At 36.2% G+C, this 26,575-nt stretch overlaps 1 protein-coding gene across 2 annotated transcripts in view; it reads right to left on the minus strand.

The window, feature by feature from the left end:
* The window catches only part of LOC131686759 (cadherin-86C-like), a 385,841-nt gene that overhangs the window by 89,876 nt on the left and 269,390 nt on the right, over nucleotides 1-26,575 (minus strand). The window contains exon 1 of one of the 2 annotated variants that reach the window (XM_058970731.1): nucleotides 7,179-7,249. The exons of the other annotated variant lie outside the window; for it this stretch is intronic. Coding sequence (XP_058826714.1) covers nucleotides 7,179-7,195 — 17 coding nt within the window. The 5' untranslated portion in view covers nucleotides 7,196-7,249. Of the gene's footprint in view, nucleotides 1-7,178; nucleotides 7,250-26,575 lie in introns of those variants that run through there. 2 annotated transcript variants of the gene reach the window in all.

A 26,575-nucleotide genomic window follows, 5' to 3' on the forward strand; every position in this document is an offset into this window, starting at 1 on the left:
CAAATGTAACAACTCAATGCAGACACAATTTCGGATGCAATCGGATAGTTGTAAATTCATTAGCTTTAATGTCGATAACAAACGTGTCAAATATTCTGTCAGTTTTTGTGACGATTAGGCCGACGATTAACAAATATAGCTTCATTCGGAGTAAAGGGCACACCTTCGTTACCGACAGTAGATCGCCAATAGCTGGGTCCTTTTTCTGGATATTTCTCTACTTTACCGACAACTGATATTGTTCCCAAGTTCCACATTGGATTTAGTTCTTGACTCTTGCCAATTTGGTGCTGGTTTCTGATGAGATGAATTCGAAGTACCAAATCTACCTTACCTACCAAATTCTCATGGGTTCTAATATCACACAACCCCACAAAAAACCATATGGTCCACGCCAAATTTCACGACCATTAAAACACCATAAATTGCCCCGGAATATGGTTTTTATATTGTATCTTCCGGACCATTGCGATGGTGTTTTCGTGGGTTAACCCCCTTCATACACTATCAAAACACCATGCGTGAATTTGGACCATAAACATAATAATTTGTGTCTCGCTTATTGACGATTTTACGTGGATAACAAATGTGTCAAAATTCCCAAAGACTCAAATTTCGCCCAACATTTTTCATATGTCCAGCTAGTTTTCGATGCTCAGTTGATGCTTGACAAACATAGCTTCATTCTGAGTAAAGGATTTTTGAATTTTGACCGATGATTGCCGACGTTAGATCGCAGAAAGCTGGGTCTTTTTTCTGGTTATTGCTCTACTTTACCGACAACTGATATTGTTGCAACGGGAAACGTTCCCAAGTTGCAAATTGAATTTACTTTTTGATTGGTGCCAATTAGGTGCTAGTTTCTGATGAGCTGTATTCAAAACGCCAGAATTAACTTATCAAAGTTGGATATTGTGCCATAACGTACAATTTGGTATAATGCATTTTTCCCTGTTTGGGAGTAAATTTTGCATAGTGGCAGGCGTTTGGTTGTCAAGCCACAAACATGAGTACGTTTTCGCTTACTCGTCAACAAACCAGAGCCTCTGTGCTTACGTCCCGAGACATCACTCCGGAATCCGCCAGTGGCTTTGGGCGTTCGCACAAGTTGTGACTGTTTGGATTTAGTGTGTATGTTTAGTGTTAATTAACTTTTTCTTTTATTCATTGGCAAGTTTTACCATTTCCTTGTATTGTCTTTTCACATCGTTTTTATTAAAGCCCTAACACTTCCAGTATCCACAATTATTGTCGCAATTCTTGACATTCCGCAGCTAATTTTTCCCATATGCATTCCGTTATTTCACTTGTTGTCTTGTTCCGCTTTGTCTCTTTCCTTTACTTGAATTTTGTTTTGCGTATTTTCCCAAACATGTAAAGATGCCTTTTCCTAATTTTACCCTTTTTGCCTTCATTACTCTTCTTTCCAATTTCGCTTCATGTTACTTTTGTCTTTCATCAACATTTTTTGTGCACTTCTAAATTTTTAGAAACTCCAGGAAAATCACATTTTTTTTTTTTTTTTTTTTTCGAGAGTTGTCCTACTGGAGCTGTAGAGCTAGGTTCTCGGAAGGGCTCCCCGTCAGAATCACATACTACAATTTGCAGACGAGACAGGCAATGTCGCCCAATAAAACACTGCAATAGGCCAATTGTAGCGGGCCGTGATTCTGAATGTGATATTCATTGTACGGTTCAGGCATGTGCGGGCGTAGGGAATCGCGTGTATCATCGCGAAGGGCTCGAACATTTGTACGTTAATGTGCTCGATCGCGTGTGCGTTTGTATGTCGCGTGTGCTAACGTGTAACTTCGCGTGCATAAATTCTATTTCATAACCGTGTGCCTTTCGCATATTCGCGTGTGTTCTAGAATAATCGCGCGCGGACCGTGAATCTGATACTTAATTTTTTGTGTACGGTTCAGATTCCAGAAGGAAGTGGGTTCTTCCATATCATTAGAGTTCCCAATCATGTCGTCGTAGAACGCGTGGTCTAGTGGATATGAGCTTTATTTTTTTTTTTTTGATTGGTCCAACTGAATGTATAGACCTAAATTGCTAGAATGAAGGTTAAAGATTTCCGGACGTGACCGATTCATGATCGCGCATTTGCGGGTTGGCGTTTGAGATCGCGTTTGTAACTTCGTAAGTACTAAAACGTTCACACAATTGCCGCAGTGTTATCAAGTTTACGCGATCGCGGGCATAGGTGTGCGTAGATGATCGCGAAGGGCTTAAGCGTTCGTATGTTGACGTGTTTGTCGCGTGTATGTGACTTCGCATGTATAAATTCGATTTTGAAACCCTGCGGCGATTCATATTCATATATATATTCGCGGACCGTCATTCTGATCTTTAGTTTTCGGTGTACGGATCACATTCTGACAGGGAGAGAGTTACCCCATATCACTAGAGTTTCCGGTCATGTCGCCATGGAACGTTTTGTCTAGTGGATATGGTAGTTATTTTTCAATTTTATTATTTTTTTAATAATTAACAAGGACCTAGATTGTTTGTACCGAGGATAGATACTTCCGGACGATCCCGATTCATGATGGCGCGAGCGCGGGAGTTTGTAGTTTGACACTTGAGATCGTGTTGGTAAGTTTATGAGTGCTGAGATTTTCACCTTATCACCGGGGTGTAATCATGTTTGCGAGTTCGTATGTTGCTTGGAAAATCGCGAGGGGCTCTAACGTTTGTGCGCTGACGTGATTTTGTAACGTATGTTCTTGAATGGTTGCGCGAACCGTGAGTCTGATATTAAATTTTCAGTGCGCGGTTTGAATTCTGGCAGAGAGTGGGATCGTTTATATCGATAGGGTTCCCGGTCATGTCGCCATGAGACGTGTTGTCTAATAGGTATGGGCGTATTTTCTTAAATGGTCCAGCTGAAGGCATGGACCTAGGCTTCTAGGATCAAGGATAGACTTTCGGACATGACCGATTCGTAATCGCGTGCACGATGGCATTTTTGTAGGTTCCCGCTGAGACCGCGTTTGAGAATGTGTGAGTGTTAAGACGTTCACTATCACCATCTTTGTTGACCCAGCTGAAGGCGGGTGTAGAATGGCAGTATAGGACTCGAAAAGAAGAAATAAAAGACAATATATGAGATACGTAATAGATTAGATAGGTACAAGATACAGCTGAAGTTATGATCATCACATGAGACATACATTAGTACTTCAAACACTACTAATACTTGAATAGCCAATCACCACACATAGCACATCCTTTCTCAATTATCTATTTGTTACTGGTTGATTGTTCGTTATGAGCTGGTGAATAGAGGAAAGGTATAGAACAGACAAAAGGCTCATATCAGCCCTCCCGGCCTCCCCGACACACCACTATCGAGGCGTATTGTAATCAGCATCTTGAAGCGGGCTTCTTATATAAATCAAATCCTCAGTAGTCATAATGTTTGGTGGAATATTAACATGAGAACTAATTAACCTCTAGTAGTAGAACTTGGTGCAAATAAAAACTAAAAAGAGCGAAGGTCCTTATATTTAGATAACTCTATTGAATATATTGTGGCTTGATGATGTTTACAATACCGTCAATCCCATCAACCTGCGAGAGGGTACTCCAGGAAAATCACATTTGGGAACTTTAATATGCAAATATTCGCTTGTGACTTCTTAACGTATGGATTTCCAATGGAACTTTTGCCAGGTCTCCTGATATTAAATTTGTAATTCATTTCGTAGTGTTTTTAGAGAATTGTCAGCGGTTTTTAAATTTCGAAAATTAACTGACTGTCACAATAAAACTTTTGATCGGTTTTGGAAATATCCTTTTGTGTTTCCATTTCACAATAATCCGGTCAAGAAGAGTGTCTAAAATTATCGAAAAATTCTGTACTCTGTGCTGTCTTTAAAAGTTTTGAGTTATTTGTGATGGAGCCGGTGTTCTTTTACTGCTTGCAATAAATTTCAGAAGAGCAACATAAATTCATGCAGTGACCAAATGTTGCAACCAGTAGCATCATTTTAGTCGCTTTACATGATTTGGATTAAATAACCCTAAAAAACCAAGTAGCACTATTGTACATCGGATGAACCAGATTTATTAGGAATTTTCCAGGAAAATTTCAAAATCGAATTTGTATTTTTTATGCCAAATGACTTTAAAATGCATAAAACGTCTAGATTTGATGTAACCTCGAAAACAATTTTTTGACGAGTATTGACATTTTTGGACTTTTTCTGTTCAAAAATCACATTATTTTGTTCAATTTCATCCGTAAGCGTGAGAATTCAATACATTTTTCCATTGTTTGCCTCACTGTGGTGTTGTCTAACAGAACGTTGAAACGGGGTGCTAGTTTTGAAAGATGTTAATGAGCTATTCTGAGAAGTAGAGGGGCTTTCCGTAGAGTACAGTCTGTTCACAACACTGACATGTGGTGATTTGATTTTGATACATACAACGTGTAGTCTGAGCAATGAGAGTATCTTGTACTTGTGTTCGTTGAGTTAGGCTGAAATGCACAATACCAACTCGACTCTGGCACAGTATGAAATTATGAGTTAACATTAGAAACTATTTTTTAGTGAAAAGTACTGATACTCAAGAATAAATTCAATTCTAGATCATTCAATCACGAAGAGATTATGTTCAATCTGCACATATGTTTTAGATCAAAATAAACAAATCATCTTATATTTTTTAATCACAGAAATATCCAGAAACGATTTCATGAACAGTGATCGTTGATGAAGAAACCAAAGATAGGTTGTCTAACGTAACTTCCTTGGGTATATGTTGAATTTCAGGTACCATTCTTAGTGTGGTTGTGAATAATAATATGGATTTATCGAATGATATAAAAATAACCGCATGACATTCTCGTGAATACCCGAAACTATTTTATTTATTCTATTAATTTAATTTTTTTTTAATTTTATCCATATTGTTCCATCAATTTCGTTTATTTTTTCAATTTTTGTTTATATTGATAATAGTATCCATTTTATTCATTTCGTTCATCTAATTTCTTTTATTTACTTTTTATTTGATTCCTTTCATTCCTTTTATTCATTTCAATTATTTTATGTACTTCATTCATGTTGTGCATTTTATTCATTTTATACATTTTATTAATTATGTTAATTTAATTAATTTAATTAACATAAGTAATTAAATTTATTTAATTCGTTTGATTCAATTGATTTATTTTGTTCAAAATGAATCAATATAATTTATTTAATTCATTTTATTCAATTGATTTATTTGTTAAATTTAATTAATCTGATTTATTCAATTAATTTTTAATTTTAATTATTGTAAAAATTACTAATTAATTTGTTAAACAGTTCATGGCATTTTATTCAGCCTATTCATTCTATTCGTTTCATTTATTTTATTCATTAAGTTCATCCAGTTCATCCAACTTCATCTAAGTTTATCCAGTTCATCCAAGCTCATCCAAGTTCATCCAGCTCATTTTTAGAATTTTGAGAACTTCATTAAGTTTGATTTTTGTATTTCGGATTCATCTCGTCAGTAACTAGCACCAACTAGGGGCCAAGTTAGACGGTTTATATAAACTAGTCTCTAGCCTTTGCTGCCCGGGACATCACTCGGGACTAGCCGGTTGCTTTAGGCGTTGAAATATGTCGTGCGACTGTTTGGATTATTGTGACTAACTAGTACTAACTAGTGGGGACTAGTTGAGATACATCGCATCTAACTTGGCCCCAAGTTGGCGCTAACTACTGACGAGATGGACTCGAAGCAATTTTTTGCAAGGATGGCGTGACTAGTCGTCACTTTCCACATGTGAAACGGTGCTGGGAAAGGAGGTAAACGAAATATAGTTTCTAAATCGTGAATAAGGCATCTTTTGTCAGGAAGGCGTAAAAATCAAGTTGTCTTTTTTAAAGAACCAAGGAAACTTCTATCCAATAAAAATTCCATTTGCCGAAAATTAAAAATAACGAATGGAATTTCGTACGAGAACGGTTGATAAAAAATTTCATATTCACACCAACTTATTGCTATAGTCGTGACGCTTGAGATACAGAATCGTGATTTTAATTAAATGTATAAGAAAAAAGTTGAAGAATTGACTCGGTTTGAGAAATATTTGGTTTAAAACCAAAAACCTTTACTAAAACAAAGCGATTTCCAACAACATTCCCCCACCGAAGCCTCAAGTTCAATGCCATCTGACATTTTTCCCCCTTCATTTTGTCCCCAGGCCGCAGACTTGATAAAGTGATAAAAATAATGCAGCTAAAAAGGAGTTGTCCTTCGAGCGCCTAAAGCATCCCACCACCATCGCCGTGGGATTGAAGCGATAAAAAAAACCTCTAGCTTCGCGCTTAGGAACTGGTGCAAAAAAAAATATTTTTGCTGTCCTGGTGGTGGTAATTACCGTCAGGTCCAGATCGTCCCCACATAACCTAGGCCGTCGTCCTTCCTCTCGATTTCGATAGCAGATCGATCATTTAAAAACCCGCAGAAGGCCCCCTCTGGGAAGGCTTGCTCTATAAATTGCTATAATTATGCTGTAATCAATTATCAATAAACTAGTTCAGAGTGCTCGGGGCGCAATTGTCGCCGTGCTGATGCGGCGCGAGAGCTAATAAGGTCAAGGAACGTGAGATGGAATCGTTTTTCGAACAGTTGCGTACACGGGAGGAAAAAATCTGAAAAGTACTGAGTCGTTTAGCAACAATAAGATATTGAAATCGTGGACAATATTCACGGAAAAATATCAAGATCATTTCGATTTTGTGATCTAGTTCATAACCATGACGACCAGATCATGAACCATCTGAAATGAATCAGGAAGCAATTATGTGAAAAAAATTCCCCCAGAGACAGGATTCGAACCTGCAACCCTTGGGACTTTTTCGTGAATTCAGAAACACATTTTTTCCGTGCTGTTTGTTTTCAGAGATTCTCGAGTGTTTAGGACTAATTAATGGCTGGAAATGGAATAATTGTAATTTTTAGTACGACCAAATAGGGATTTAAATTACATGGAAGCGTCCATCTTCCAATTAAAGTCATAAATTGTTTGATTATTAAAAGCTAAAACTAGTTCAGAGCTAAATAAAATAATCATCCCATTTCACTGACTAATTCGACGAATCAGAACGAATGTAATCACCTCCGCCGGCGATGAAGGACCTCCCCGGACAAATCAAATAAAAACTTACTTATCGCTACCAATCATTGAATCATCGACAATGACGACGACGAGAGACCATCGAGAGTTACCACCGGGAGTTTACCTGTAAATAAACAAAAGAAGAGAAAGAAAAAATCCAATTAACACAAATGGCATTGCGAAATCAGCTTCTTAAGATTCTTAACGGATCGATCATACAGCCGACGGTTTAATCGATTCATTACATCTGAATAACTGCAATTGGTAATATCGCTCAGTCACTCACTGACTCACTCAACGGTTATAAATGGCGGTCGGCAGCGATGCAGCAGCGCGTAGTTGAAACCCGAGGAAATGAACGGCGCGATTAAAACAATTGAATTGAATTATTATCGGCGGGTCTCTCGCTCGATTACCATTTTATGGCCCGGTGGTGGTTCAGCAGCACTGGTGAGGTGATATTGAGTGGAAATTCCTCACACCGCGGGTGATCTTGCTTAATTAATGGAATTGGACCCTGGCGATTCGATCGCAATAAGGGACTCCGTTCAATTCAAGTAGAGCTTGAGAAGAAATTCGAATTTCATTCCTTTTCACATATGTTATTTAACGAAATCGTCTGGTACAGCTAATGAAAATCGTTTTAATGGTAAACAGCTTCTAACATTTGAAGATTGAGTCGACGAGCATCTTAAGCGCCACTTTTCAAGGTTACGACGACATGTTTAAGCGCCACGCACAGAAGCTGCATAGCTTGCTGTCAACTTCTGCTATTGTACTGCGGTGCATTCCGAATCTGCAGCGAAATCCTTTTATTACGACTTGCTAAGGGTTAAAAATGTCGTACGAGTCAAGTTTTAAATTGGATTTTGCTTAGCAAACTGCTATTAATTTTCTCCCGAGCGGAATTCTTTCAATTCCAAACACTCCTCAAGGAAGTCACTTGGGACCACTTCCTAACTACATTCTTTTACCACCGTAGTTCTCGAATTAGTTTCATTAGTTTCCACTGAAAAACTATTCTCGAAAAATACTAAGGTTTTGTATGTATTGTAGACAATTCAATTTTTTGACCGTTTGACCCGATTTGGAATCCTGAATGGCTCCAGAAGGGATTTCAGCTCTAATGATACAGCCGATTCCGGCTCAATTAGTTATTGCAAGTGAGCTGGAATCCATTCAGGATTCCGAACCAGCTCCCGAATGGATTTGACAGGGTGATTGGGATAGCCTGGTATGGCGGCGCTAGCGTTTTAATGCTTACACAAATTTTATTAACAAATTAGTTTCGATCATGAGCTTATGTATGATCCCTGGGATCCAGCCGTCCACCGATTGAAATGCCATCATCTTTGCTATTACCTGGTTTTTCAAATATTTTCTTATATCCCTCTTAATTTTTGTCCCTCCGATCGTTTTCTGTACGTTCTTATTTTGTGCCGCGTTTTGGGGGGTGGGGTATTCTCTCGAGACTACCCCATCGGATGGGGAATTGGAACTAGGTTCTTCAACAAAGACTCCGATCCCTTGTTTAAAGCCGTATCCGTTGAATTTACTGAATATTTCGAAAAGCCTGACGAAGCGATAATTTCGATAAGCTCGGGGTTATGGTTTCTGATTTAGAGCAAGCAAATGGCTTTTCTGGGGAAAAAAATCTTACGAAGGAGTACGGTATCTACCTACCCGCCCACAGGGTAGAGATAGATGGTGTCGTTATCGTTTGGAGCTTGACATGCGTGGATCTACTGCAGCATGAGGTTGGATCGAGCCATAACCGATTTTGGATTCAGGATCAGATACACAATACGGGCAAAAACCAATGTCAACGCAGTTTCATGTCGGATGACCTTCGCCGGATCTGGTTGGCCATATTACGCCCTTTTTGGACAATGTTCGTCTGTCTGTTCGCCTATTTGCTCCGCGGATCTTGCATTTTACTAAATGCTATCCACACGTGCAGAATTGAAAAGTGACCCTATTGTGAGGAGATTTTACATAAGCTCTCGGTATGTCCCGCGCATAAACAGCGCGAGGAGAAACTGAAGTGATCTCTTAGAAGGCGCGATAGAAAATGGTATAGAGGACTACGCAACCGATCATGATAAACTGTTTCCCCTCGCTTGGGTCAGGTTCAGGAAGAGTGCAACGTTACGACCCCCAGCAGGGGACAAATTCTATAATTAATGTTTCGATTGGAAGAGCTACGCGACCGTCATATCCAACAAAATCGAGTCCACACAAGAAGGAGGAGTAGTATGGGTTTTTGACTGGCTTGGTTCACAATAGAGCGCGATTCACGCTTAGACGAAACGCGAAAATCCGCAGACGGTCTCGCACCCCGTGGTGGGACTAAAATCGCTCAGGCATGTATGTGGAGGCTTTCGCGTGCGAAAAAATCCCCAAGGTCGAAACGCCCGACAACTTGAGAAAGTACGCGACTTTGGACGCTAAAGCAAGCAAAATGGCATTGCTGGGGAAAAAACTCTTACGAAGGAATACGGTATCTACCTACCCGACCACAGGGTAGAGATAGATGGTGTCGCCATCGATTGGAGTTTGACGTGCGTGGATCTACTGCAGCACGAGGTTGGTTCCAGTCATTAAAGATTTTGGACTCAGGATCAGACACACAAGACGGGAAAAAAACAATGTCAATTCAGACTCATGTCGGATGACCTTCGCCGGATCTGCTTTGTCAAATTACACCCTTTTCGACAATGTTCGTATCACGTACCGGAAGTTTGCGCAATCGAAGGAAAACCAACAAAAGCGTGGCGTAGAATCTTCGATTTCACCAAGAAAGTTCAACCGGATTCCGCTCCGACACAAAAGGCTCACAGTACCGCGGCCTCTCAAGGATACCGCGAACAAGTCGGTCGTTTTCGGTGGTGGAGTTCTCACTGCCTGAATCTGCCTTGACTCTGCCAGAAAAGCGTTCGTTGATTTCATTTAACAAGTTTCCGTGTGTGAATAACTTTGTCTCTCAAGAGTGATCGCCATGCGCAAAACCCGAAAAAAATCTCCCTCCGATCACAATTCGTATCGACCAATTGCAATGCTGTCCTGTCCTGTATTCGGAAGATGTTCGAGAAAATGATCCTGTTACGTCTCGATAATTGGGTCGAAGCAAAGGGCTTTGGATGCCGCTGTCAATTCAGTCGAATTCAGCCATTAAAAGATAGGTCTGATGGGGATATCTCAACTACCTCCGAAAATATCTTCGAATTTTACACAATTTTAACCAAGTGTTTCGATTTCATTAATTCTCGTCAGCTTAAATTGAGCTTCTTTTCTTGCGGGACATCACGCTTGACTAGGGGTTATGGGCTCAGGAACACCAATTATGGCTCCGTTTTTTTGTAGCTAGCGTCAATCCGGCGCTAGCTCAGTCCTGTCACTAAGTTAGCATCGTGTTCTGATGAGACGAAGTCGAAACGTAAATTTCAAAATCATGCATTTTATAATTATGTTCAATTTCCCTTCAGTAACGCCCGCACTACACTAACGCATTACACTGGAACCTCCATTTACAAACCAAACCGGGGGTTCGTAAATTGAATTAGTTCGTAGAACAAAAGTTCGTTATTTGGGATTTAGTTCGTAAAAAAAAGTTAGCTTCACATTCCTATTAAAATTCGTTGGTTGAGCAATATTCTCAGTAACCCAAAAAATATGGATATTTTTAGAACGAACTCGACAAGTAGATGATGAAAATGGACAATTGGAATCTTTTCTAATTCCAAGATGGCGTCTTCCGGTTCAGCAATATTCTCGAAAATTACAACCATAAGAGAATTTATCTAAATCGGAAGCTTAGCTTCATACATCGATTTTCGTCATGTACCTGTCAACCACATTTCGAAAATACCCATATTGCTGCGGTTATAGACAATTTCTCTAAACCGAAAGTCGCCATCTTGGATTCCAAAATGGCTTCAGACATCGATTTCTGTCCTGCACTCGTCGCCCTAATCCCGAAAATACCCAACTTTATTAATAACAGTTAGCTAAGAATATGTTAAATTGTACACAACTTCTTACTGTACCGTACGTACAGTGGCACACCTTAGAACAAAAGGTGGACTAAAGTCCAAACTTTACCGTATCGGTTCAAATAAGACGTTTTTATGTAATTTAGGTACGCTGAATTAGTTTTTGATATTAAAACATTTTAAAAATAAACATTTACCATTCATTAGGGTGTCTCAAAAATATTATTTTTCCAAATCGTTCTTAAAATTTGTGTATATTAATTTTCGTGTGCTAAATCATTTTTTATATTAAAACTTGTAAAAAAATTCATTATAAATTAGGGTGGCTCAAAAATTGTAATTTTGTTGTGATGGTTCAAAATTTTTTTAAATAAATTTTTGTGCGCTATTTTGGCTATAAAAATAAAAATTAACTTTACTACTTATTAAAGTGGCTCAAAAATAAGTATTTTGTCTTTTATAATGTTTTTCAATACTAATTTTGGAATTTATTTTCCATATTGAAATGAATTGATTGAATATTCATTATGGGGTTTCAGAAATGACTATTTTGTTTTTAAGAATCAAATAAGATGTGTTAGAATAAATTTGGAACGTGTAATTCATAATTGGGTTACTTGACATGAAAACTACATTTTCTTTCATTTTTGAAACAAACAGCGTCTTAGTGGAATGTTGATTAAATTCACTAATCAACAAGATTTTTTTTGCACGTGTGTTTTACTTAGATTGCTTATTTCATATCTTAAATAAAAATAAATCCAAAACCCTTTTTTCGCGTATATGGTTCATTTAAAAATGGTCTTATTTTATATGGATAATATCGCATACGTTTAAGCTATATCAGTGCTATGCAAACTCGGATCAAAATAGTCTCACCAAATGATTAGAACTCAACTGTGTTCACTCAATTTCACAGTTATTGCACAAGTTAGCAAAAATAGTTCCAGAAACATTTTATGACATATTTCAGATGGTTGAAAATATTTACTGATTTTTAATCATTCTTTACCACCTACAAAACCATACTTCCCACTCGGGTTCTTATTCTTGATCACTAGTAAAACCCTTGTAGATCATGCTCTCAATGCTATTTGAAAGTTGTGCATATATTAATGTCATTATTCTAACTATAAAGTGATCATTCAAATGCAATACCACGAATAAACATGCGTCTCCATTGACAGTTTTTTAAATTTTGATTGCTTATCGCAAGTTTTCGCAAAACTTGCATAGACTCATTTTAAAGAGAAAATTAAAAGCTTTCGAATGAGTATAGTGTGATCGCGGGCATTCACGGGCGTCGTTGTTGTTATCGCATTAGAAGTTCGAATTCAATAAAAATTAATGACAAACAGTTATCTAAACACTAACTATACCAACTAGTGACTTATTTTTGGCGATTTTACGACGTAATTTTGTCACACGGATAATTTTAGTGAAGTAATGCAATGCATAAAATCAACCGTTTCTTTGAAAAACGAAAATAATCGTATGTAGTTTTTATGGTCAAATAATGCAAAAAACACTTGAGTTATGACATTCAAAAAGCTGTCAAAAATTCATTTTGCGTTCGAATCACCTAAAATCTCGTGAAAATGTCTCTGATGGCTCAGCTGATGCGAGAAAAATACTAGTGAGAATATCGCATAACCTTCACATATGGACTCAAGTCCGGGTTCGTCCCACTGTGGTACGGACTTAAATTTTTTTTTTAACAAACTTGGTTCGTAAAAAAAACTTGGTTCGTAAAAAAAATGTAAAAAAAGTGTTCATAAATGGAGGTTTCAGTATAGTGGAAATATTTGTTTTTGTTTTGTGAACTTCAATCATGGTTTTCGCTATGTCACTAGTAATTCGATTTTCGATACGTGAACTAGTTCACAACTTTATGAACATTATTCATGGATTTAGAAACACTAGTTCACAAAATCAAAACATTCTGGATATTTTCTCGCGAACTATTTTACAAAACTCGGATTTTTTTACATGAATCCATTCAATCCTCTTGAACTAATTCATGATTGTTAATATATTAGTAACGATCCAATATTCGCGCTCGTGAATTAGTTACCTGATTTACGATGTTTTTTGCGCCATAATCAGTTTGAATTTCATGACACATGGTAATGAAATTTTTACGTGAATCATTTCAAAAAAAAATTGGAGTATTATTCATGGAATCATTTTTGCTCTATACACATTTTCATGAAAAGTCCAGCTTCTAACGACCAGTATAGGTACGAGCAGCAGATAAAAGAACGCGACAGAAATCGAAAACCGGACTGAGAAACATAACTCGTGATATAGTTTACCGGACAAGATACCGCGAAACAGTTACACTTTTATGATCCAGTTCATGGTGTTACGATACTCCGAATAGAAAACCTATAGTAACCAAAAAATAACAGATCGCAATAAGGCGAAGAGAATATAGAAATACCATGATAGAACAGCTGATATCATGAACATGAGTAACATTACTCGACGTGTAAAAATCCAAAGTAAGCTCTAGAATAAAATATCACGATAACGTGAGCAGAAATTACGAAAATTGCGACTAAGTTTCAGAAATCATGACCTAAAATATCACGATAACGTGAATAGAAATTACGAAAATCGCGAATGAGATCCGGAAATCATGAACATAAATCCCGATAATCTAACAGAAAAATCCGATGCAAAACTCATGAATAAAATGGCACGGTAACGTGATAAAAAAAATCACAAAATTCGCGAATAAGCTCCTAAAATCACGAACAAGAATCATAACCATTCAGCATTCGGATGTAACACCATGTTTATATTCGGGGCTAACTAGTTTTTTGAAAGCATAAATAGTTTCATGAATGTTTTATTATTCATAATTTCAGGAGCATGTTCACGGTTTTCGTAAATGGCTCAGTTCACGAAATCGTGATCTTTTGTTCATGCATTTATGAACGTATTTCTTCCGTTTGGTCAGATTCAGATTTTGTTCAAATTTGGAGCAGAAAATCGTGCTGAAATTACGAATCAACTCAGTGGTTTATCAATGGGAGCTATTTTTTTGCTTTCACTGCAATCAGGCAATGATTTATCTATCCCCGGTCCATCAATTCGGACTACCACGACGGCGACGTTCGAAATTGATATTCTTATTAAGGAATTCCAGCCGGTCAGGGGCTCTTGACCCCTAACTCACAGCAGCAGCTGCTGATGAAAACCCATAAATCAGCATCACACGTATGAGTTTGGAGGTAGGTAGGTAGGTATGCGTACCACACCGATCTCACATGAATGCCGGGGAATAAAGAACATAATGCCAATGCCCCGTACCAGAGCGATAGAGGGAGAGAGAGTCTGACTGATCGCGGCGGGGTCAATTTCTGCATGCTGTTCCTAGCTGCGGTAAATACCAGATGTCACAGATATTGGTTATAAAAGGTTCTTGTACTAAAAAGTCTGTTTTCTGCGTCGATCATTTCACCAAAGTGGTACGTTTTAAGCCATTTCCCTCAACTCGCCGAACATGGATCCCAACAATCCTAGGAAGGTTGGGGAATAAAAGCGGAAGCCATTGGCTATCCGAACCAATCACCATATTGCATATGTTAAAAAGGAGTACACTTCTATACCATTCTTAGCTCAACGATGACTCAAACAAGAAAATGCGCATTTTATTTGCGTTTACCCTCGCGAGGGGACCCCCCATGACTTAGCTCTTCACGTGTTCTCCACTCGGTAGCAGTAGCAGCAGTAGCAAGAGGAAGGAAATTGTACGATCTTACGACTTGTATGCGCAGAAGGAGACGATCATTAGAATCGAAGAAAGAATGCTATGTGATCTCAAGATCCCTTGAAACAACCCCCCCCCCTCCCTCCTTCTCACAGTTCAGTTCATTAAACCTAACAATAACAAATTTATGAAAATGTATGCGAAAATACTTGAGCACTGAGTTGTAATAAAAGTTCCCTACCCCCATTCGGATCCAGGATTCGATTCGGTTCAGTTCGGTTCGCGGGGAAGGTCGCGTCGGGGGCACTTATTGGTTTGCGTCGCGCGGTGTGTTCCGTGTGTCCCTCACCTCCTACTGGCCCCGTGGGGTTTGCTAAACCAACAATAGAACCATACTCCGCTCGAATCTCCCTCCGTCCCTCACAATGTCTGAATCGACATCTCATTCCGCAGCGCATCTGTATCCCCGCGAGCAAACGTGAATGTGATTGGGAATATAGGTATACAACATTTCAACGACAGCGACGGACCGTGGGGTCAATATTGACCCGATCTGGCTCTGGCTCGTTGTGGCCGTTGCGATCGATGGTGATCGCGGATAGTTCGGATTGCAGCGATTATCGTCCGGGAATCTGCATCTTTCTTTCTCGCTGTGTACTGCCATTTGTGCTGATTATTGACTGTGGCCACTAGAACGATGAGTGAAGGAGCGGACGGGGTCAGGGAACGGATATGTGCGCAGTCTGATATTATGCAAACAACAGAACCGCTGACGGGGGTTATCTATGTGAGTTGCTTCGGAGAATGCTGTTCATTCGTGAAGATGACATTCACATTAGGCATAGACATATAGCGCACGAATGACGTTGTCATTCGAGTTGGGAAGCGTGTTTTTTCTTCTATTATTCTTTCCTCCAATAATGATGATGATGATGATGATGGGTACCACCGCAAGGGAAGGGCCACGAGAGACATCTTTCTTTTGTGCCAAGTCACGACAGAAACTTCGGTTCAGGTCGATGATCTTCAGCTTGTTGACGCGAATTCCATGTATTTATTTCCAATATAAATACTACATTCCGTCCCGATTTCGGATCCTAAAAGCACTTAACCACCATGGATAAGTGCATTTAATATATCATTTTGTCTGTTTTAAAAAAATGCTTGAAGCATGGAAGATTTTTACTAAATGCATTTTGATTTTATATGGTGCTTAGAATTATATTCTGTAATAAAATTACAATTTTATATGTCAATTAGTATAAAATTTAAAAACATGTACGAAGTTATTGTTAGAAAATTTATTTTACCGATTTTTTCTCCATCATGCAATCACATTCAAAATGTTTCTTTTCTCTTTAGGTTTTTGGTAACAAAATATAAAAATTTTAAAAAATGGGTTTTTTCGTAATTTAAATTTTTATCATAACATTTTTTTCAGTGTATATTTTTTTCAGACAGAAGTATTCATTCCCTGTAACTCGTTCTTAGATAGTTTTGCTGTATAAAATATAGTAATCGAACAATTTTTTTTTTTGAAATTCATGCATGTAGAAACGTTTACGCCCTTTTGAAAAGTTGCTCTTGAGTCAAAATAATCTTATTACCTGTGGAAAATATTTAGTCTTCCATGACGGTGAAATGTGCAAAGTTTCATCGGAATCTAAGATGGTCGGTCACGATTTTAATGATTTTCGGACGGATCTTCGTGGAATTCCTCACGTGTCCTCTTTTCCATAATGGCAGTATTATAATCCGCTCAAAATAGCGTGGAATAATCGTATAGCTTCATGAAAGGTAGCAGACGTTTTTTTATGCACTCTCACATAAATTTCCTTATTGACGGGCTCAGTTGCAATGAAAATGTCGCATTTCAAACCACAGGTACAGGAAGCCTGCCGAACCAGATATTTCTGTGTGAACTTCGACAGCTTCATATGATTGAAAACATCGACCACTGCTCCTTCCGGTTGCCATTACATTGGTGACAGTTGATTTGGTCACTTTTAACGGCTTCGCTAACTTGGCGTGCAAGTAATTTGGATTCAGGCTATGCGCGAGCAAAATTTCTCTGTGTTGCTCTTTCTGTTTGGTTGACATTTTTATAACTGAAGAGCAAATGTCAAATAGAAAAAGCATCTTTCTGCACGCAGGCAAATGAGGAATTTTAAATATCTACGAAATTTTTATTGGCGAAGTTCCAACTACTTGACAGACACTTAGAGGTCCCCAGGTTGAGAATCGGTACTCGTTAATCGAAAAAAAACGATTTTTTTTTCGAAAATTTGGTCTTACCCCTTAAAAATATTAAAAAAATTATTGTAATGCAGTGTATTGAAACCTGCTTTAAAGCTTTTTCGCTATTCTTTTCTTCTACCGTTTCGCTCTATTGCTCTTCAGCCCTTTGGCTTTTTAGCTTTTCTACAATAGCTCTTTATACCTTTGACTCATTTGCTCTGTTCTATTATTTTTTTTATTTTTCGATTCTTTTGTTCTTTTGTTCTTCTACCCTTTTAATTTTTCTTGCTTTATTAATCTCTTGTTCTATGACCTTCGCTCTCTTGCTGTTTTGCTCTTTAGTTCTTCTGCTCCTTGGCTTTTCACTCTTTTCCACTTTTGTTCTTTGGTTCGTTTGCTCTGTAGCTCTTTTGCACTCCAGTTGCTTTACTCTCTTGCTCATTTAATCTTTTGCTTATTTGCTCTTTCGGTCTCATTCTCTTTTACATTTTTGTTCTCTTGCCTTTTCATTGTCTGGCTCTTTCGTTGTTTTGTTTTCCAGCTACTTTGTTCCTTTGTTCGTCTATGGTTTCGCTTTTTAGCTCCTTTGCTCTTTAGTTCTTCTGCATTCTTAACCCTTTAGAGCTTTTAACTCTTTAGATTTCGTATTCTTTTGCGCTTTTATTCTGAGTTTTTCGCACTCTAGTTTTTTAGCCCTTTTACTTCCTATCCCTTCGACTCTTGATTTTTAACTACACCCAGGTTTTTTTTTACGCGGGGGATACGTACCCCGTAAAAAAACCGCGTTAATTCGAAAATCCGCGCAAAAAAAAACTCTCAGATTCCTTATGGCCCGCACCCCAACAATATGGGTATTTTCGGAATGGTCTTGAAGAGTAGGTGCCAGAAATTGATTTTTGACGCCATTTTGAAATCAAAAATGGCGACTTCCGGTTTAGCGAAATTCGCTGTAACCCAATCAATATGGGTATTTTCGGAATGGTTTTGACGAGTAGCAGACAAACGTCGATGTTGGCCGGCATTTTAAAATTCTAGATGGCGACTTCCGGTTTACCGAAATTCTCGCATGAAAAATTTGGGCAATCGTCTTAATCACCCTCAAATATAAGATCTAATCATAAACCAGCAAAATGCAAAATATTTTGATGTGTTCATCCAGGAAAGAGCGGTGAGAATGGAAGAGAGAGAGAAGAAAGAGACGTATGTGGTGTGAGTTGGGGGTTTTAATTTATTCAAATTAAACATATTGCTTAAATTTAAGTAAATTCAACTGTTTAATTAAAACTATTTGTACTACAACTTCAACTTCCAAAAATACCAATATTGATTGGGTTATAGCGAATTTCGCGAAATCGGAAATCGCCATCTTGGATTTAAAAATGGCGTCAAAAATCAATTTTTGGGACCTACTCGTTAAGATCATTCCAAAAACACTCATATTGACTGGGTTATAATGAATGTGGCTAAACCGAAAGTCACCATCTTGGAATTCAAAATGGCGTCAAACATCTATCTTTGTGTACTACTCGTCAAGACCATTCTGAAAATACCCATATTGATTGGGTTACAGCGAATTTCGCTAAACCGGAAGTCGCCATTTTTTATTTCAGAATGACGCCAAAAATCAATTTCTAGTACCTACTCTTCAAGACCATTCCGAAAATACCCATATTGATTGGGTTATAGCGAATTTCGCTAAACCGGAAGTCGCCATCTTTGATTTCAAAATGGCGTCAAAAATCAATTTCTAGTACCTACTCTTCAAGATCATTCCAAAAATACCCATATTGATTGGGTTATAGCGAATTTCGCTAAACCGGAAGTCGCCATCTTTGATTCCAAAATGGTGTCAAAAATCAATTTCTGGAACCTACTCTTCAAGACCATTCCAAAAATACCCATATTGTTGGGTTGCGGGCCTTAAGGAATCTTCCAGACCCGTCTCTTTCATCTTTCCGAAAATCTTCTAAGTTTTTTGCATTTAAAAGGACTTAGAATATTTTTGCAAAAACCGCGTTAATTGGAAAATCCGCGTAAAAAAACCCCGTAAAAAAACTGCGCAAAAAAAACCGCGTAAAAAAACCTGGGTGTATTTTGCTTCTTTGCTCTTTTGCTATTTGACCCCTTTGACTTTGAGAACATTCCGTCAAAATCGTCAAATTCTGTAAACTTTGTTAGACTTGTAAAAAAATGGAAATTTTGCAAAGATCCTTTGAAATTTGTGAAAAATTCTGTGGAAATGTTTTCCTTTTAATTCTTAATTTTTTAAATTAGTTTTTTTAGGTTGTACTATTTGTAAATTTGCGCCAAATTTTGAAAATTTGTGAAATTCTGTGAAATCTGCAAAAATTCCTAAAATTTGTAAAAATTTATAAAAATTGGTAAAATTTCGCAAAATACTGTTAAAATTTGTAAGACAATAAAATTTTGTAAAAGTTGAAAATTTTGTAAAATTTGAATAATTCTTTAAAATTGTAGGTGAAAATTTCTAATATATTGTAAAATGCTGACAAATTTTGCAAATTGGTGAAAGGTGCAATATCTGTGAAATTTTGTAATCTTTTGAAATTTGTTTATTAAAATTGCAGATATCTTTTTTTTAATTCGCGGAACTTGTAAAATTCTGTAAATTGTAAATGTAAATTTTAGTAAATTCTCTAAAATTTGCAGAAGTTGTGAAAATTTCAAAAATTTGTAACCTATCTAAAAATCCTGTAAAATTTTCAAAATTCTGAAGAACCTCGTAGGTTTCGGTCCAACTTGTAAAATTCTGTTAGATTTATACAACTTCATTCGTTCAAATTTCTAGTGTTTTCGAAAATTTGTAAAATGTCTAGAATTCAGTACAATTTCTAAACGCACGTAAAATTAAAAATTCTCCGAAATTCGGTAAAATTTTATATTTGTGATTCTGTGAGAAAATTCAGTCAAAATCGGTCGATTCTGTCAAACTCGGGAGACTTGTAAAAACATTGCAAAATTTTGTTCTTTTTTTGAAATTTGAAACCATTTTTTAAATTGTTAAATTCTGTAAATTTTGCAATAGTTTGGAAAGCTCCATAAAATTCGCAACTGTATATATTATGGAATTTTGTAGAATATGCAATTTTTTTTATTGGGTAGAAATTTTTAAAATCTGAGGAATTTTTACCTTGTTTCAAATTTTTGGAATCTTCAAAAATTGTAAAAATCTTTCAAATTTTGAGGATTTTGCAAAATTCGATGAAATTGTTTAAATACTGTAGAATTTAGCATATTCGTTAAATTTTGTAGAATTTTTTTTTTATAATTTTAGTAAAATTTGTCAAATTTATAAGCTTTTGGGAAACTTGCAAAAAATCATAGAATCTGTAAAAAACAAATTATAAGTGTTTAAGGATTTTAAAATTGCTGGAGTACTGAAAAGTTCTTAGAATTCCTCGAGCATGTAACATTTACAGAATTCGTACCATTTGCCGAAATTTTCGTAGCGGGTATTATTTCCGAAAACTTTCTAAAATTGTCTGTATTCTTTTTAATATGTAGAATTATTCAAAATTCGTAAAATTTTGTAAAATTGGTACAATTTTACAGAAATTTTAAAATTGCAGAATTTGTTAATTTTTTTAAAATCTGTAGAATTCTTTCGAATTTTTCATGTTTGTGAAATTTCTAAATTCTGCGGAAATTTCTAGAATTCTGAAAATTTCCTGTAAAAAAGCAGTAAAATTCGTATTTTTAATATTTGTAAAATTTCATAAAATTTGAAAAAATATGAAATTTGAACAATTAGTAACATTTATAAAATGTGTAAAATGTTGCAGCCTGTAAATGTAAATTTAGTAAAATTTGTAACATTTGAAAACGAAAAATTTTGTAAAATTTGCTGAATTCTGCTAATTTGTAATTTTGTATTTTGTATTTGTTTTTGAAAAATTTGAAAAAATATGCTAAGTTCTTTGGAATTTGCAGTTCTTTAAATTTTTATAAAATTCTGCACAAGTGCAATAGAATTCTCTAAAGTTACGTACAAATTCAGCAAAATTTTTGAAATATTTTGAATTCATGTAAATCTGAATGTTTTAAAACTCCGACAAATTCTGTAAATTTTGCAGTTTTCCAGAATTTTTCAAAAGCAAAAATTACATATTTTTTAAAGGTTAGTATTTTTTTTAATATTTGTAAAATTCTGTTAAATTTGTTAAATTCAGGAAAATTTGCTAAATTTCTTTTGAAAACTTTAAAAAATTTCAAAAATTTTGCAGAATGTAGAATTTTGTAAAATTTGTAAAATCCTTGAATAATTACGCGTAATACGAAAGAACTGTAAAATGTGTACCACATGTAGTTAAAATAGTTATGCGCTTTTGCTTTATTGCTTTTTTGATCTCTTACTCTTTTAGACTTGTGTTCATTTGTTCTTTTCTTGTATTACTTTATTTGCCTGTTTCATTCTTTTTATCTATCGCAGTTGTGTTAGTTTGTTTCTGCTCCTTTTCTTTTTTGATCATTTGCTCCACAAGTTTCCATACGCTTGCAATTTTGCTTTTATCTCTTTGGCTCTTTTGCTCTATAGTTCTTTGCTTATATTCTTGCGCTCTTAGGCTCTCTTGTTCTTTCACCCTTTGGTCTTTTGCTCGTTAACTGTTTTGCTCTTTTGCTTTCCGGCTCGGCTGCATTTTTGATTCTATTATATTGCTCCATTTTTCTTTTCTTTTATTACTCTTTCGCTCTGTTGATGTTTTGTTCTTTATCAATTTGACATTTTGCTCTTCTGCTCATTTTATCTTGTGCTCTTGCTGGCTTTCTTTTTGGCTCTTGCTCTTTGTCTCTTTTAGCCTTTTGCTCTTAATCCCTTTGACCATTTGCTGTTTAGTTATTATGCTCTTCAGCTCATTCGCCCTATTGTTCTTTCAGTTATTTTCCGAGTAAATGAAAACACCATAATTCCCCTATGCTCATCGTTCAAATTCACTCCCACTGCTTGGTGTTTTGATGTTTTCAATGGACTCAACTCATCAAAACAACATAACCATGGCCCGCAAGATCCCATATAACGAGCATTCTCAGGTGTATTTATGGATTTTTGAGACCATTTTAGGGCGTTTTGGTGGTTGTGGTTGCGAGGACCATATTCATGGTATTTTTATAAGATCTAATGGTTTTTCAACCCATGAGAATTTGCTCGGGTTACTTTTTTTTCTCATCTCTCAATCGCGCTTCTGTTCTATGTCCTCTTACTCTTTTGTTCTTTTAGTCTTCTGTTTGACTCTTTAGCTCTTCATTTCTTTGGCTTTATTGCTCTCCAGCTCTTTGGCCCTTCTACTTTTCACTTTTTTTACTCGTTTTGCTATTTTACCTCTTTACTCTTTTGTTGGTTTGTTCATTTGCTTCCTTTTTTGTTTCCTATTATGTTATCCTGCTATTTTGCTCTTTTGTTCATTTGCTTTTTTGCTCGATTGCTCATTTGCTTGTTTGTTATTTTGTTCTTAAGCTCTTAAGTCCTTAACCTTTCTTGCTCTTGTACATATTTGCTCATTTTACTTTTGGCTAGATTGTTCTTTTGTTCATTTGTTCTTTCGCTCGTTTGCTCTTTTGCTAATTGGTTGATTGCTCATTTGCTTTTTTGTTCTCTTGATGCGTTGGTCGTTTGCTCCCCTTGTTTTTATGCTCGTTTACTTTTTTGTACTTTTGTTCATTTGCTTTCCTACTCTTTGACACTTTAGCTCTTAAGCTCATTCGCTCTATTGCTTTTTTACATTGCTCGTTTGCTCCCTCGCTCGTTTACTCTCTCGCACGTTTACTCTTTTGATCGATAACTCATTTGAGTGTATGCTTGTTTGCTCTTTTGTTATTTTGCTTTTTGATCTTTAACTGTTTTGCTGTTTTATTACTTAACTCTTTTGCTCCTTTAGCGGTTCTGCTTTTTTCCTTTTTTGGTCTTTCGCTTTTATGCTTTTTTGAGATTTTACTCGTTTGCTGATTTCATTATGACTCTTATGCTCTGTTATTTCGCTCATATGCTTTTTTCTCTTTAACTCTTGCTTTTCTGTTATCTTATTTTTTGTTGTTTTGCTATTTTGCTCTTCTACTCATTTGCTCTTTTGACGTGTTGGTCGTTTGCTGCCCTTGTTTCTTACACCGGTTTGCTTTTTTACCCCTTTTGCTCGTATGCTTTTTGCGCTTTGGCACTGTAGCTCTTATGATTTTCTGCTACTTTACTCGTTGACTTTTTTGCTCGATTGCTCTTTGATTATTTGGCTTTTTTGATCGGTAACTCTTTAGCTTTATTACTTTTACATTACTTTTCTCTTTTCCCAATTTTGTTCTTTGCCTCTTTTGATGTTTTGCTCGTTTGCGCTCTTTGGTCTTTGTCACCCTTATGTTCATTTGCTTTTTTATCTGCTTGTTTTATGCTATTCTGCTCCTGCTCCTAGTTTGCTCACTCACTCGTTTGCTCTTTTGTTCTTTTCCTCTTTTGATTAAAAGAGTAATTCTTTTAATCGATTCCATTTCGTAGTTTGCCCAGTTGCTTTTTTACGCTTTTGTTCTTTTGCTCTTCAACTGTTTTACCTTTTTGTTACTTAGCTAATTTGTTTCGTTGCCAGTTTGCTCCTTTTACTCTTCTGCTGCTTTGCTTTTTTGTTCTTTTAATCTTCTTTTTGCATCTTTAGCTCTTATGCTTCTTTGTTCCTTTACTCGTTTGTTTTATACCGGATTGCTCATTCGGTCGGTTACTCGTTTGGAGGATTGGTCATTTGCTTTTTTGTATGCTCTCCAACTCTTTTGTTTTATTGCTACTTAGCTCTTTTGTTCTTTTACTCGTTTTGCTTATTGGCTCTATTGTTCTATTAATTCGTTGGTCGCTTGCTCCACTTGTTGCCTTTCTCATTTTACTGCTCGTTTGCTTTATGTTGACCTATTGCTCATTTGATTTTTGATATTTGGCACTTTAGATCTTTTGCTCATTCGCTCGTTTGTTCATTTGCTTTAATTTGACGCACGTTTGCTCTTTCGTTATTTTGCTATTTTGATCTTGAACTCTCTTGCTGTTTTGTTATTTAGCTCTTTTGTTCTTTTGCTATTTTTACTATTTTGCTCCTTTTGCTGTTCTGCTCGTTTGCTGGATTGCACTTTTGCTCTTCGGCTCTTTAGCTCTTAAACATTTTTGCACTTTTACTCGTTTGCTCATTTCCCTTTTAGATGGAATGCTCTGTAATTTTTCTCGTTTACTCTTTTAGTCGATTGCTCATTTGATTTTTGCTGTTCAAATCTTGCTTTTCTGTTACCTTCCTCTTTTGTTTTTTGCTATTTCAATCGTTTTGCTCTTCTGCCCATTTGGTTTTTTGCTTTTCGGCACTTTAGCTTTTATGCTTTTTTGCTCTTTTTCTTGTTTGTTCATTTGTTTTTTTTTGCTAGATTGCTGTGTTTGTTATTTTGCTTTTTTGATCTTTAACTATTTTGCTTTTTCGTTACTTTGCTCTTTGGTTGCTTGCGTTTTTCGATATTTTGCTCTTTTGATCGCTTGTGCTCCTTTCTTCTTATGCTCGTTTGCTCTTTTGTTCATTTGCTTTTTTGGTCGATTTCTAATTGGCTTTTTCGCTCTTTTGATGCGTTGGTCGTTTGCTTCCCTTGTTTCTTATACTCGTTTGCTTTTTTGTAGTTTGACTCATTTGCTTTTTTTTCCTTTTTATTCTTTGGTACTTTAGCTCATATGCTTTTCTATTTTACTCCTATGATCTTTTGGTCAATTGCTCATTCGATTTTACGCTAGTTTGCTCATTTGTTATTTTACTATTTTGATTTTGGACTCTCTTGCTGTTTTTGTTACTTAACCTTCCAGTGTTATGCTTTTCTGCTCCTATTGCTCGTTTGCTCATTCATTCTTCTGTTCGTTTGCTCTTCTGTTTTCTTTCCTCTTTTAGCCGGTTGCTTATTTCTTTGTTTGCTTTGCTACTTTTTTACGCTTTTGTTCTTTTGCTCTTTAACTCATTTGTCCTTTCGTTACTTAGTTTTTTTTTTTTATTTTTCACCTTTGTTCTTTTACTATTTTACTCCTTCTGCTCTTTAGCTTATTTGCTTTTTTGCTATTTTGATCTTTTTTGTCTCTTTAGCCCGTATGCTCCTTAACTCGTTTGTTTCTTCGCCGGATTGCTCTTTAGTTGCTTTGCTATTTCGCTCGTTTACTTTTTTGCTCGAATGCTCACTTGCTTTTTTGTTCGTTTGGTGTTTAACTTTTTTGCTGCTTAGCTTTTTTGCTCGTTTTGCTTATTTGCTCTTTTGATCTTTTAGTTCATTGCTCCCCATGATTTTTATGATCGTTTGCTCTTTTCAGCCCTATTACTCATTTGCTTTTTTGCTATTTGACACTTAAGCCTTTTGCTTATTTGCTCTTTTACTCGTTTTTTTTGCTTGATTGCTCTTTTGTTATTTGGCTCTTTCGATCTCTAACTCTGTTTTCTTTCTTTGCTCTTTCGTTCTCTTGCTCTTTTGTTCGGTTGTTTATTTGCTTGTTTGTTCAGCTGTTTTTTATCCTTTTATTTTGCTGTTTAGCTCTTTTGCTTTTTATTACTTAGCTCTTTTATTATTTTGTTCCTTTTTCTCTACAGCTCATTTGCTTTTTTGCTCTTTGGATCATTAGCTCTTATACTTTTTTGCGCTTTTGATCATTTGCTCTTTTGATTGATTGCTCATTTGTTTTTTTGCTCGTTTGCTCCTTTAAATCTTGCTTTGTTCTCCTCTCTTGCTCCTTTGCTTATTTGCCAATTTTATTTTTTAATTCGTTGGTTGTTTGCACCCTTGTTTTTTATTCTCGATTGCTACTTCTTGACTCATTTATTTTTTGCTCTTTGGCACTTTTGCTCCTATAATCGTTTTCTCATTTGTTTTATGCTTCGTTGCTCTTTTGTTATTTGGCTCTTTAACTCTTTGTTTTCTTTCTTTGCTCTTTCGTTCTTTTGCTCGGTTGTTCATTTGCTTGTTTGTTCAGCTGTTTTTTTATCCTTTTGTTCTTTTGCTCTTTAACTCTTTTGCTTTTTGTTACTTAGCTATTTTATTATTTTGTTCCTTTTTCTCTACTGCTCTGCTTTTTTGCTCTTTGGATCATTAGCTCTTATACTTTTTTGCGCTTTTGATCATTTGCTTTTTTGATTGATTGCTCATTTGTTTTTTTTGCTCGTTTGCTCCTTTAAATCTTGCTTTGTTCTCCTCTCTTGCTCCTTTGCTTATTTGCCAATTTTATTTTTTAATTCGTTGGTTGTTTGCACCCTAGTTTTTTATGCTCGATTGCTACTTCTTGACTCATTTATTTTTTGCTCTTTGGCACTTTTGCTCCTATACTCGTTTTCTCATTTGTTTTATGCTTCGTTGCTCTTTTGTTATTTGGCTCTTTAACTCTTTGTTTTCTTTCTTTGCTCTTTCGTTCTCTTGCTCTTTTGCTCGGTTGTTTATTTGCTTGTTTGTTCAGCTGTTTTTTTTAATCCTTTTGTTCTTTTGCTCTTTAACTCTTTTGCTTTTTGT

Source organism: Topomyia yanbarensis, chromosome 1 (genome assembly GCF_030247195.1).
Source record: "Topomyia yanbarensis strain Yona2022 chromosome 1, ASM3024719v1, whole genome shotgun sequence".
NCBI classification, from domain to species: domain Eukaryota; kingdom Metazoa; phylum Arthropoda; class Insecta; order Diptera; family Culicidae; genus Topomyia; species Topomyia yanbarensis.